At 38.6% G+C, this 15,139-nt stretch overlaps 1 protein-coding gene across 5 annotated transcripts in view; it reads right to left on the reverse strand.

The window, feature by feature from the left end:
• ABI3BP (ABI family member 3 binding protein) overlaps positions 1 to 15,139 on the reverse strand; it is a 158,023-nt gene that overhangs the window by 25,035 nt on the left and 117,849 nt on the right. For all 5 annotated transcript variants that reach the window (XM_031051267.2, XM_031051266.2, XM_031051265.2 and 2 more), the window contains 4 exons: positions 10,433 to 10,546; positions 7,101 to 7,184; positions 5,658 to 5,726; positions 4,190 to 4,402 (listed from right to left, as the gene is read on the reverse strand). In XM_031051267.2, coding sequence (XP_030907127.1) covers positions 4,190 to 4,402; positions 5,658 to 5,726; positions 7,101 to 7,184; positions 10,433 to 10,546 — 480 coding nt within the window. The remainder of the gene's footprint in view (positions 1 to 4,189; positions 4,403 to 5,657; positions 5,727 to 7,100; positions 7,185 to 10,432; positions 10,547 to 15,139) is intronic.

Here is a 15,139-nt window from a genome sequence, read left to right on the forward strand (position 1 = left end):
TAATTTTGTATAAATATATTTCTGTATTTATATGATTTATAGAGTCTAACTACTTTCTTTTCATCTCACTGGGATGTATCATGAGGCACAAGCCATGCACTAAACAGGGAATTAACAACAGATATTTGGGAAGAAGGTACCCCTTCAGTCATAGCCCTGTCCGAGACACAGTCTCTAACAGCAATTTTTGTCCCAATTCATTAATAAACACACTGAGTATATTGCTTATTTTCCTCTCTTTGTAAAGAAATTCATGTCTCCAGTGCCTTCCTTTCCCCTTCTTAAAACCAAATGCAGCTTTACTAATTGTAAGCTAGCAAAGAAGAATGTTTTCAAAGAACATTTGCAATGAGCATTTAGATCTACAGCACAATAAATAAAGCAGGTATTGGTATAATATTGTGAGTCCAAAGACAGAGACCATCTATCAACAGCTACAAAACCTCTAGAAAACTCCTCTCCTGATTTTTTTCTAATGAAACTATTAATTTTTGAGCTCTTAGCTAAATGCTAGCAAGCTGTAGGGTTTTTTTTGTTTGTTTTTTTTTTCCTAAAATTTTCAGTTCTCTGTACAAGGAGAGCCATTTGTTGTCAACACAGATAAAACACCTGCAATAGTATTCAGTATTAAAAAGGTAAAAAATAAAAGCCTCTCTTAATTGTTGCTGGACTTTCAGATCCTCACTCTTAGTAAGTGCAGGAGATGTGTATGTTAATGAGCATACACACAAAAATTGAGCTGATCTTGATCTCAGTTGTGTAGCTATAGGTTTCTTTACACTCTTCTATGCAAAAAGCAGCCATCAAAACCACTGGAGTAAATTATGTAAGACAGTGCAATTAGGTGGAAGTGCAAAGCAGCCCGACAAATTATGCTCTACTATTCCAAGCTTTAGACCACAGCAATTCAATCTGTGCAATTATATACATGTATGCACATATGAATTTCAGATTTACTGCAGTAGTTCCAAAAGGGACTTCTACACTGCATCTTTTTATCTTTACCTTGTAGTAGACTCAGTTATCTAGAACACATACAGAGCGATGTAAAACTTTAAAATAGGGTTTAAGTTATGTCAGAAAGTTAACACAGAGGAAGGAACTACTGTCAATACTGAAGATTTCAGAATTTCCATGTTCAGAAGTCCTCCCCCACAATAGTCACCCATGAACTACAAAAGACCAACCACTGCTTTTTAAAAACAAACTCACAGACTTGCAGAAATGGGCATCTCAAAAGAATGAGGGTGAGGTGGGTAAGTAGAGGTGCTTTTACTTTAGGCTATTTGAAGTGGGATCACAGTGTAATGATCAAAGACATAGGCATTAATAGTATCCATTTTGTACATACTTTGTAAAACATATCTGGCTTTTTTTCTCTGTGCATTTCCTTTTGGAAACAAACACTTTTTCCTATATAGCCTTATATATAGGGCTGAGTAAACCATGGGAAAAAAAAGACCAAACTATGCAAAAAGCCTTTATTTGCCCTAGTTAAGCTGCATTTGAGAAATTTTATTTACTAGGAAACATGGAAAGGAATGCGAATATCCATTGCTTTAGGTACATCCAGATAGAGTATGAGTAGGAAATTTCACAGGAATTCATTTTGATGGGTTCTGCCTGCCCCAAGTCAATATGTCATGTGAATTTTTTAATTCATTAAAATTGGAATACACAGCACATGTGAATGGACATGCAAACATATGCACGCACACACACAGAGCACTGTTGAGCAATCTAGTACCTGCATGTTACTCAGTGCGTGAGTCTTGGTGCACAAGTCAACAAACATTTCTGTGGCAACACAAGAGAAGCAGAGAATCAGCAAAATAGTTTTTGCTCCTGACCTTTACAGCCTTTACGAAAATAAGGACGTAAGCTTGATCACTGTTTGTTTTTAGGAATGCCAGTACAATGAAACCCCTTGAACACAGCTGAAAGTCAAGCAAAGTAATCAGTAAATGACATTCTCTGTTTCCACAGTTCTATCTGAAACAGTACATTTAAAAAAAAAAAAGTGATGCCTAACTCAGATGATTGAAAAAACATGTAGAAATTACAAAAATAAAAAGAGATGACAGCAAACTTGATTTAGCCTGTCTAACTAAGTAATGTCATACTGGTGCCAATATGAAGTAATCACTGTTTTCAGAAAATGGGATTCAATGCCTTCTCTTGAATTCACAAAATGTCCTTGGATGAGTCATTAACAGAGTAATTTTTTGAAGTTAAAATGAAGGAGACAAGCTCAGTAAGTTTATTTGTAAACCACAGAGTTCAAACATTTGTATTCATTGAAGAAGAATGAAGATGGTATTATGGGAAAGCTGTTACATCTAGATAGGAAGATAGATTGAAAACTAAAGTTTCTCTCATTGAGGCAAAATGAATATTAGTCACATATTCTGCAGAAGGTTTTAATCTTTTCTGGTATGGGGAAGGGATTGCCACATGTCTCAGTTATCACAGAATACTCTTACAGAAGAGAAGAAACTTAATGGAAAGTTAACTTTTACAAGTTAATAAAGAAAAGGTTCATATTGCATATGAACTGTGCATATCGCTTGCTCTATATTTCACAACATGAATTAGAACAGAAAATGAATAGTATCAGAAGGCAATTAGGCCTTGCTCTCATCATTAGATGATGTGTGCCGACAGCTTTACCAGCTATAGCAAAGACATTTTTTTTTATTTTTGCAATAGAAATGGTTGTGCTGCAGTGGGTTCATTAGCATGCTCAAGAAAAATGGCAGGTCTACTTCCAAGAAAACATGCAGACTAAATGGTGTTATCTAATCTAATCAAGCTAAGGACTGGTCTGTGGAGGAGACAACAGCAGCAAAAAGGCTTTTACTTTAATGAAAAGAAACATTGCAGAACTGCCTGGAATATGAAGTGTTCACAGAAAGCCTTTACTCAGCCTAATTCTATGATCACCAATAAGCTCACACTTCCTTTTCTTCCAGGATGAAGCACATTGTGGAAGACAAGCCAAGTAATCATTCTGTTTTATTGTTGGTACTTTTAAATCGCCTACAGTCTCTTTTTATCCCCCTTTTAATCCACCAGAAATGCTAAATTTCTTCTTCTTTCCCAGAAGTAAAGAAATGCAAGTTAATTTCTGTTTTGAGTGTCCCTTTGGACAAATTCTAAAAGAAAGAATAGAGGCTAAACCTAGTAATTATTCCTAGAAAGTTAAGTAAGGACTAATCTGGGGAAGAGAGTAGCTTGCTTATGACAGTCACCTAATTATATCCCTGCACTGAAATCTCTCATGACATGCATATACAACATCTGAAAAAATCCCACTTAAATGCTAAAGTGAATGGCTAAAATCAAGTCTTAGTCCTCACAGTTCCTAGTCTTACCTATTCTACTCCCCTGTAAAGGAACACAGCCAAATCCACTTTCTCGTGGCTGTGATAAACCAGCGATTTTGCAAATCAAAGTTCTATGTCCAGTGTAAAAAGAAAAAAAAAAAAGCCCATTTTCCTAACAGACCAGAATAACCATAATTTTCAGTTGTTAATCTGGTAAAGTTGTGTTGAAACATAGAAGATGACAGAAAAACTATGAATGGTGGTCTTGCATGCTTACCTATGTACTGATTCCTGCATGACTCACAAGGGTTTATTCTCAATACAAAACATTTCTTTGGAAATGAAAAAAACCAGATTATTTTAACATAGATAACTTGGCGACCCTATGGTGAGTACTGCAAGTATTATACTGGCAGAGTTCTGCTGACTTACTAAATGGATGCAAAGTTTCATTGTGTCTGTCCCACTGATGAACAATATCCTCAAGTCAAGAAAGATGTGTCTACATGGTGTATATGCATTTATGTAATAAAGACTACTGTCACATTCCTAGAAATTCTTGACTAGATCTTATCAGATTCTGCACACAGAGAAGCGAGAGAATATACTATATCATCAAGACAGTCATACTACTTAAGTATCTTACTGTGTCATCATTGACACCAATGATGTAGTTGTGAAAATCTTGTTTTAATCTAGTAGCACTGTCTTACCCACACTGGAGTTTACAGTAGCACAAAATAGAGGCACTGGGACTCTCTTGGAATTAAAGTATCTTTTAAATGGTATAAAACCACTGTGAAAGTATAAATAAGCTGAAAATACTGTATTCTGATACAATGGAGGAAAGAAATAAAACCAACCAGTAACAGTGTCATTGTCTGGTTTCTCCCAGTCCAGTATGACGAAAGTTGGACAGCCCTCAACAGTCACCACTGTGAGGTTTGTTGGAGGATTTTGTGGAGGACGAGTAGGTTCTTCCTTGCTGTTAGCTTCCTCTTGTGGAAAATGTTCAAGAGAGCTTGTGATCGAGCAAGGCACATCATCATCTTTCTTCATGTACTTGACATGGGGGGCTAAGAGTAACAGGAAAGGGCCGTTATTCAATACAAGGTATTTTTACAAAATGCCAATGCCATTTTTCACCTCCGTCACAACTTCCATCTTGCGATATAGATTTTTTATTTGGTGCTCCAAGTCAAACATAAATGTTTAAGAATGAAAAACAAATATTCAATATTAAGATACTTGTTGGTTTTATTATTTTTGCTATACTTGGAATGTGCATTGCCTTCACCCCCCTCTCATTGGCACCACTGATGAATTATCACTCTGAAGTGATTAGTGACTGATATGCACTCTTTGAAAGAATTAACATCTGTCATAAAATGAGATAATTAATTATTAATATTCTCTAGTAAAATGACACTACAATTCCATTTGCAGCTTTTGAGTGCTATGCTAATACAAAGATGTAATGCCCATCATCACTTTGTTTTACCAGAAACAGTAGCAAGTTTAGTCCAGAGTCATCCCATCATTAAACTTGCAGTTTTTAAAGTGACAGTCAAAATCTTAAACATTTTCTGCGGTACAGGACCAAAGCTTAAAACAAACTTTGAGGGAAACCTTGTTCTCAGCATCAAATATAGGAAGACTACTGAAGACAAACACATTCATTCTAAAATTAAAACTTCTACTGTAAACAATATGCTCTTGGAAGAAAGATACTGCATTTCTGAAGATTATCTTTTACCAGACAAAAAAAAACCAACAAAAAGCCTGAAATATCTTTTAGTACTAAAGCACATCTTCTGTTATCTCACCTTGGTTACTACAACAGCAGTAACTTTGGTTATCTCTAGGTTACTACAACAGCAGTAACTTTATCATCTAGTCTACTATATGTTATCATTTTGGACTATCTAGTATGAACAGCCTGAATGAGAGGTGACGTATATATCGTGAGTAGACATCTCTTATGGTAAGTTGCACTGGGATTGCTTGCAAGTCCACAGGATGATTTTTGTTTGGTTTGGTGGAATGTGAAAAAAGTGCAGTTGTACTACTGCTAGTGTACAGGAAGAGACACAACATGTTTGTGTGCAAGACTGCAAACTAGGAGGTGGTAGCAGAGAAGAAAGCAGAACTAAAATTTAGTCAAGAATATGCTGATGGTCTGCACTACAGTCCTTTCACCTGATCCTAAAGTGAAAGAGAATCAAACGGTATTTTGGCCTTTAAATAACCAAACAAGCTAATTTTGATGCAAGATAGGTCAGCCTTCATATATTCTCCCAAATAAAAATACCATAGGTATTAAAAACCTACCTTGGTACCTTGGTTTGCCTGAAGAATCTGTTTCTGATGTAGGACTTGAGCTGAAGACAGTTACATCAACTGTGGGAAACATAGTTATAATTTAATTTGCAATAAATAAGATTTTTCAGTGTTAGAACTGTATCACTTTACAGTTCATTTGGCATTTTACATCATGTAAAGCTATTCGGTAGACCTTTGCTGCCAGATCTGTCTTTTCCTTTTGAGGACTCCATTTTGGCTGTGATGCCAAGTAGACACCATACTTACTTGCCAGTATAAAGATAGCCATAACCAACCACAGACTTAATGACTGCTACTTGATTCAGTTTATGCAGTACATGAAAAATGCTCTTGACCTTTTAAAAAGGATCTTTTTGCACTATAGTGGCTGTTCAGCTGGAAGCTTGTTTCCTATTCACAGATTATGTAGCACTGTTAAATTGGCAGATGAACTTCTCCAAAAATAACAATGAGGAAATAAAAAATTCTGTCTCCAGAGTGTACAACTTCTACAGAATTTGAAGGAAACTGAAGCCAAATACACTGGTGAACAGAAACGTGCTAAAGCTGTCAGGATTCATGATACCAGTGTTGTATTAAGTAGCCACTATACTGAACATTACAGATATATATATATAATGAACAACTCAAATATTACAATGGACTTCAACAGACAAATCACATGTCCACAAGCATTTCTTCATAAATCTAGTACCCAGCATGCTTTACTGAGCGCTAAGTGTCACAGGAAGTTCATGACCATTATGAGGAGACAAAAATTTCTGTATTACTATAAATCCAGGAAAACTAGAAACAGCATAATTCATGAGAATACACCTAAAGCTGCATATCTTAGCTCAAAAAATTTAAACATACCCTCCATCAAACTCATTCCTGTATGCCACTTTGAGGAGATTTAGGTTGAAACTTGTAAAGTTGTAAATTTATGAAGAGTGAATTAACAACTAACCACTATGTTTATGCCATCACATATTTTTTTCTTCTTAAATGATGGCAGTTTGATCAGATATGGAGCACTGTCAGTCACTGTCAAGTAACAATTTGAACCTAAGATCTGTGCAAAAAGAAATGTCTAGGAAAAGAAGTGCTTTCTCTATTCATTTCACAGGTTTAAAGTAGCCACTGAATAGTATTGAAAGCTTACTAAGCATATATTGATTTCTACAAAGATGGATGGGTCACCATGCTCTCATTCACCAAGGTGTGTATCAGAAGACAGCCAGGTGAACTCAGTTAAATTAGAAAAGTTGCAAAGTGGCATAAAGAAAATGAGATTTGACCCAGACAGAACATTTCTTATATTAAATATACAATACATAAATACAGTTTAGGGAAAGGAAGCAAAGGAAAACATGAAAATCTTTCTGTAAATGAAAAAAAAAAGAAAAGAAGAAAAAGTAAAAGAAACCAGAACTGTCTTAATACGCTTACTATAATAGTCTGGAGTTGCAAAAGCTGTTGGCATCTTATATGACGTTCCTGTCCTCACAGGTGTTGTTGGTCCAGCGGGTTTAGCTATAATGACAGAAAGAGGAACTTGTGGCAACTAGATGATCTTAAGGTCCTTTCCAGCCCTAACCATTCTATGATTCTATGGTAAAAGATGTATTGATTATTTTCAAAATAGCTGTAAAAGACAAGAACTGCATTCATAAAACATGCACATACCACCAGATAACCAGTGCATGACTGTGAAGTCATAATCATAATGTAGTTACCTTCCCTGCATACAGAAGAATGTGGTAACTGAAGGCAGAACTCTGGTGAACCAAGTCTAAACCAACTAAAATCCCTATTGTCCATTAATTTCTTTCACAAAGTGAAAATTTATTAACATTCTCATAATAAAGATTCTCTCCTAATTTCCTTATTAAAGACAAAATTTATTAGGACTTTCACTAGAGGCCAGTTTCACAAAGGTTCTAGAACTCTCTTGTTTCCTTTTTTCCATCCAGGAGGCTTTTAATGTTGGCATAGAAACCTTCCCATAATACTCACCCACTGCATTAGTAAGAAAGATACAAATAAGGAATTAATCACAGCAATAATGAGAAAAAGAAACAAGATGGAATTATGAAAGGGAAAATCCAAGAACATTGAGGTAAATTTTTCCTGTTAACACTGTGGAAGCGTCTCCAGGGAACCAGAAGAAACTCAATTATGATAATCAAAACTAAGCTGGATAAAATACTAGTGAACACAGGGAGAAAGGGAAATCTGCCACTAGCCCCACAAGGAAGAACCAGATCACCTAACCAATTTATTCCATCTTGAATGCCTAGGAAGGTAAAATACCACATAACCTGACCCCTGGTGTATGGAAAAAGGGTGAAATTTCAAAACACAGGTAAATTAATTAGACACCTTATGTAGAAAACTAGCATATATCCTATTAAAAGCAAAATAAAATGCATCAAGTCAACATTATTTTTAATGCTACAGCTTAGGACTGACAATATCTTATGTTCTGTTGTAACAATATCTTATGTTCTATTAGTAAGGAAACATCATTGAACAACAGCAAGTATAGACATAACATTTCAATCTTGGCTCTGCTGTTGAGTAAATATACATTTTGTTTAATCCAGCTTGAAGATTCTTACTTCTAATCTGCTGCAAAAAAAAATATTAGGGAATTACTTAGGCCTTTAGTGCCTTAATAGCATACAAGAACCCAAATGAAACAAACCAAAAAAAGCCAACAAGAAATACAACAGAGTCGAGACATTTATATTACCAGTAAACTACAGAGAGAAATATGAACAGGGAAGCATTTCTCATGATGCTGAGCATAATGAGATAGTAGTTTCTGACTACCTGAATGTCATGGGTTCAGCCGTGGCAGTCATTTTTCTCCTTCTTGTAGCTGGTGCAGTGCTGTGTTTTGACTTCTGGGCTGGGAATAGTTGCTTGATAGTGAGCATGTTTTGAGGGTGTTTTTGTTCAAGGCCTTTGTTTTCGTTCAAGTGCCTTTTGTTCAAGGCATGTGTTCTGCCGGGGAGGAGGGGAGTCCGGGAGGAAGGAGAGACAGGACACCTGACCCAGGCTAGCCAATGAGGATTCCATACCATAGCACGTGATGCCCAGGATGCAACTGGGAGAGAGAGCAGGAGGGGTGGAGCTCGGGAGGAAAATGGAGGAAGGAGCACGTGGTGCTCAGCCGGGCAGGGTGGAGTGAGTTATGGGTTGGTGGCTGGTGGGGTGTTGTATTCTTTTCGCTTGTTATTGGCTTTATCATTATTATTTGTAGTGGTAATGGCAGTAGTGATTTGTGTTATGCCTTAGCTATTAAACCGTTCTTATCTCAATCCGTTAGGGCTACATTCTTTGGATTTTCCTTCCTAACTCTCAGGGAGTTGGGGGACTTGGTTTAAACCACGACACTGAAATAATGTGAGCCTAAGAATTCTTATATAGAATCCACAGACAAAACATACATTAGGATACTGAGTATCGGCTTCAGTATAAAATTAAAATAAAACAGGAAATGTGAAGCTTTCAATGTGCTCTTATACTGATACCAAGAGTAGGAATACTGTAGCATAGGAATTAAGCTAAACTCTGCACATGAAATAACTCAGCTTGCCCTGCCTCCCATGCAGTTAGTTTTCTAGGTGCCTATTAGCTCATTATTTGTGGGGGTTAATGGATGTGTCATATATGTGGGACACGATGGTTTAAACCCAGCTCACGTTCCCTATTAGTGGGTGAACAATACAATGCTTGGTGAATTCAACGCCTCTAAGACAGAATCCCACCTAGATGTAGCAACACTGCAGCACCGCCGGCGCCTCGGTGGGCTCGTGTTAGTGGTCACTCGAGATTGACCCAAGAAATTACAGTCTTGCTCAGAACATAGGAGAAGGAAAATTCCTATCTTCAAACCCGGGCTGATGGAGCTCATCCAGCCTTGTCTGGTCTTCCATCTAAGAGAAGGACACTCTTATAAAACCTACCACCTGCAGACTTTACTGTCACCATCCTAGCTTGCTAGGCCGTGGCATTTAAATCTCAAATGTAAAGGGGGAGGCCAGTTCTGTGCAAGCTGCACCTCACCTAAACAATCCACTGTGCAGGCTGGAAGGGCTTGCTCTCACTTGTTGGTATGGACAGGTGAAGGTCGAACCAGCAGGTGACATGGTGCAGGGGAAGCTGCAGATCCAACCTTGCATGCGGTCGGACCAGCGCATGGGTAGGTCAAGATTACTCAGGAGATGACAGTTGTGGTCGGACACTCCCTGACTGCCTAAGCACCCTTTTCAAACAAGATTTGCATATCCCACTTGACCTTGGTCATCGTGCTTGAAGTAAGCGTGGTTAAAGCCTTTCCCAAAATCTTCACTCGCAAAGCCAAGCCATCAATTATATATAAGGGAGAGAATTTCTTTACAAATAACCAGATGAGAGTATGCATTGAAGCATAATATTTAATATCTCCCATCTGACATGCACATTAAGTAACTGCAAATGCTATTAGTAGATATGAAATGTTCTTAAGGTTGATCTTAAAGGCTGACTTGCATTATGCTACTTTCCTTTCAGCTCCCGTGCTAGGGATGATTTTGACATAACTAGCATAGGAAAACAGAGTTTATGTATGAAGACAAAAGACACAAGACCTGTATGTTACAGAAGATTAATTTCTACAGATATCCCAGATTAAAGAAAAATAATCTATACTGTAAAATTTTCCTATACCCTGCTAGTCACTTCAGTATTCTCTCACACATAATATGACATTTATGCTGAAAAGGCTGAGATACCTGGCATCCCTGGTTTACCAGTCACAGTGTTTGGAGGCAGAGGTTTTCTTCGCATTTGTGTAGGCTTGACAGGAGGAGGCAGAGGAGGATGCTGAGGGCCAGGTGATGTGGTTACTAAATGACAAGACAATTATTAATTATTTAACCTCAAATTTCATAAAATCACAAACCCATTACAAGTTATATTCTGACCTCAAACTACGTTTCGTGTATGATTTAGTATCAGAAGTGGAGAGGTGAGGTTGGAAGCTGTTGTACGAATTGCATTTTCAGCCTTAAATTCTTTGGGAAGTGTGTGCCATAGAGTGTCAAATCAAGCTTACACTGAAATTATGTAGCAACTTTGGGATTTTGTACAAGTGTTTCAGTGACTCATTTTCTGTGTAGTTAATTTCTGTCGACAGTAATTCTTTGGCAGACAATAAGATACTTCTTCCCACAATAAATACCATCTCACTGTACTCAGAAAAACCTCCAGTATCCTACCCACAAGATTTCTGATCTTCTATACTTTCTAACAGATAAAACTGGTCATGCTCAGCTTGAAGCAAAAGATGTAGCAAAAGGGAAATTGTCATTAAGGACAGTTTATCATGTGCTGTACAAAACTGAAAAATGAAGAAGCTGCTGTCACTTCACGCACTGATATAGATAAAGGCTGTTACTATTAGAAAATCCTGGAGCCCTCAACTATGTTGTTTCAATCTGCATTTCCAGCCAATATCTATTCAATTTATCTGGCAAAGTCCCTTGACAGTGAGGAGGAAAGGAGAACCTAAACCTGAAAGGAGAACCTAAGCCTCTTAATTCATACTTACAAAACATATAATTGCCTATATTTTCCATGCAATTCTGAAGGATTTTAGTATACAAAGGAAAGATAAAGATTTTTCTTTCATTATTTGCCTTTGCACTTCTGAAGAAAAGGAGATATGTGCAACACATTTATGTAACAAAAGATTTCTTGTACCTTACAGGGGAAAATCCTTAAGAATAATGTAATTCTTATAATGCTGCCAGTGTCAACAAATATGCAAGTTGCCTGATACTGAGTTACTGGCTACACAAAGTACTTTGGGTCCTACATATCAGACCTTATTTTACCCTAAAAAATAACATGATTGTGGACAAGAAGAGAGCAGATCTGAAGACTCACTGGGAGAGCCTTTTTAGAAAGATTTAAAATATACAAACAGTAATATGTCCATCTTTGCATGTTCCCTTTTCCTTTTGGACTTCTGTAGTCACTTGTAAACTATTTTTTAATTTTTTTTATTAATCCCTCAGATCCAGACAGGAAACAATGCTCTAGCTATTTCAGGAAGATGTAATGGTTTTGAAAAGAGCATTTATAGGTTTCAAAGAGCATTTATAGGTTTCAAGAGCATTTATAGGATCATTCTTAATCCCCAGAGGGAGATGAAAAAAATATGCCTAAAGACCTAAAAATGGATACTGAATTTTTGTATATACTACTACATGGCAGTATCTGATTAATTTTCCCTTTGACCATAGAGGACAGCATTGTAGAAGATATTTACTTGGTGAAAACATGCAAATATTTACTCATCAGTGTTTTCCACCTCATCTTCTGAACAACACAACTACAATAGTTACATGCAAGCCAAAACGTCACATTCAGTGGACTGTATCACACTTGAATCTACTATACGGCACACTGGAAAAACAGTAATCCCTACTCTTCCATTCTACAAATCCCACAGTGATTTGGGTAATGGTCTGGAATGATACCAGATCTAATTAATAAAGTGTGTAGACTCAGCCTGTAACCTAGGCCACACAAGAGAATTTAGGAATTTTGTGATAGTGTAGAATCTTGCAAGGAGTGGTAAACTATTAGGATTTATTTAATGTTGGGGTTGTTTGTGTATTGGGAAGGTATTTCCTTGACTCTGCCCCTCTTCATGAAAAAGGAGTGCATGCAGTTTCTTAGCACACAAGCTTAATTCTTCTGTGCTGTAAACTATCTTTTCAATTTCTTTTAAGTGGTGTAAGTGTGGGTAAAACCAAAAAGACTTTCTTTTTGGTCAATTTTTATGACAGTATAAAAGCACAGCTAAGCAAGCTCTATTCTTGGTGATGCTTATGAAACAATGGAATTCTCTACATGGAAGGTTGTTTGCATGTCTGTATGTATGTCTGTGTATATACATGTGGTATACAAAACCTCTACAACTTTTCAGTTGAAACAAAATTTTCAAGAAGCTGACTAGGAAAAAGCGAAACACAGGAAGTCTGTTTTTTAAGGCCTCTTTGTGGAAGCTCTTTGGCGGTAAAAATATATTGATTGTTTTGAAAATATAACTGCAAGACTTGAAAGAAAAATAAAACTGACAAGCCTGGTATAGCACACATAAAAACCCCTGTAACTTGTAATTATAACAGCTGCATTGTTAGGGCTTTTTTCTCCAAGACTAATTTTCCCAACAACCCTGATACAACATCCTTGTCTCTAAATTGGAGAGCACTATTTGATAGGTGGACCACTCGGTGGATAAAGAACTGGCTGGATGGTCGCACGCAAAAAGTTGTGGTCAACGGTTCAATGTCCAGCTGGAGATCAGTAATGAGTGGTGTCCCTTAGGGATTGGTGTTGGGACCAGTCTTGTTCAACATTTTTGTCTTGACATGGACAATGGAATTGAGTGTGCCCTCAGCACGTTTGCAGATGACACCAGGCTGTGTGGTTCGGTTGATACACTGGAGGGAAGAAATGCCATCCAGAGGGACCTTGACATGCTTGTAAGGTGGGCTGATGCCAACCTCATGACGTTTAACCATGACAAGTGCAAGGTCCTACACCTAGGTTGGAACAATCCCAGGCACAGCTACAGGTTGGGCAGACAACAGATTCAGAGCAGCCCTGCAGAGAGGGACTTGGGGGTGTTGGTCAACAAGAAAATGAATGTGAGGCGGCAGTGTGCGCTTACAGCCCAGAAACCCAACCGAATTCTGGGCTGCATCAAAAGAAGCTTGACCAGTAGGTCAAAGGAGGTGATCCTGCCCCTCTACTCTGCTCCTGTGAGACCTCATTTGGAGTATTGTGTGCACTTCTGGTGTCCTCAACATAAAAAGGACATGGAATTGTTGAAACAAGTCCAGAGGAGAGCCACGAGGATGATCAGGGGACTGGAGTACCTCCCATATGAAGATAGGCTGAAGAAGTTATGTTTGTTCAGCCTGGAGAAGAGAAGGCTGCGTGGATACCTCATTGCAGCCTTCTAGTATCTGAAGGGAGCCTGTAAGGATGGTGGGGAGGGACTCTTCATTAGGGACTGTAGTGATAGGACAAGGGGTAATGGGTTAAAACTTGAACAGGGGAAGTTTAGATTGGATATAAGAGGAAATTCTTTACTGTTAGGGTGGTGAGGCACTGGAATGGGTTGCCCAAGGAAGTTGTGGATGCTTCATCCCTGGCAGTGTTCAAGGCCAAGTTGGACAGAGCCTTGGGTGGCATGGTTTAGTGTGAGGTGTTCCTGCCCATGGCAGAGGGGTTGGAACTAGATGATCTTAAGGTCCTTTCCAACCCTAACTATTTTATGATTCTATGATATTCAACAAAACTTCATCATAAATGGGAAGACAAATTGGTTATGCATTTGCCTTATCCTCCCTTTGCTATGTAGAAACTATTAGTATGAAAAAAGGTCAATGCTTACAGTATCCTCAGCAAGTTCGCTGATGACACTAAATTGGGAGGAGTGGCTGACACACCAGAAGGCTGTGTTGCCATTCAGTGAGACCTGGACAGGCTGGAGAGTTGGGCGGGGAGAAACTTGATGAAATTCAACAAGGGCAAGTGTAGAGTCTTGCATCTGGGGAAGAACAACCCCATGTACCAGTACAGGTTGGGGGTTGACCTGCTGGAAAGTAGTGAAGGGGAAAGGGACCTGGGGGTCCTGGTGGATAGGAGGATGACCATGAGCTAGCAATGTGCCCTTGTGGCCAAGAAGGCAAATGGCATCCTAGGGTGCATTAGAAAGGGTGTGGTTATTAGGTCAAGAGAGGTTCTCCTCTCCCTCTACTCTGCCTTGGTGAGGCCGCATCTGGAATATTGTGCCCAGTTCTGGGCCCCTCAGTTCAAGAAGGACAGGGAATTGCTTGAAAGAGTCCAGTGCAGAGCCACAAAGATGATGAAGGGAGTTGAACACCTCCTTTATGAGGACAGGCTGAAGGAGCTGGGTCTCTTTAGCTTGGAGAAGAGGACACTGAGGGGTGACCTCATCAGTGTTTATAAATATGTAAAGGGTGGGTGTCAGGATGATGGAGCTAGGCTTTTTGCAGTGATATCCAGCGGCAGGACAAGGGGCAATGGGTGTAAACTGGAGCATAGGAGGTTTCACGTTAGCATCACAAAGAACTTCTTTAAGAGTGACAGGGCACTGGAACAGGTTGCTCAGGGGGTTGTGGAGTCTCCTACGTTGCAGATATTCAAGGCCCGCCTGGACAAGTTCCTGTGTGATGTACTCTAGGTTACCCTGCTCTTGCGGGGGGGGGGGGGGGGGGGGGGGGGGTGGACTAGATGATCTTTTGAGGTCCCTTCCAGCCCTTGGGATTCTGTGATTCTGTGATTGTGGGTGTCGTAAGGATATAACATTGCTGGCTGTGGTTTTTAATACTTGGTGTATTTTAGTGACTAAGTAGTGACCATGAAATATTCTTACTTTTATCTTTTTCAGTAGCATC

Source organism: Melopsittacus undulatus, chromosome 2 (genome assembly GCF_012275295.1).
Source record: "Melopsittacus undulatus isolate bMelUnd1 chromosome 2, bMelUnd1.mat.Z, whole genome shotgun sequence".
NCBI lineage: Eukaryota > Metazoa > Chordata > Aves > Psittaciformes > Psittaculidae > Melopsittacus > Melopsittacus undulatus.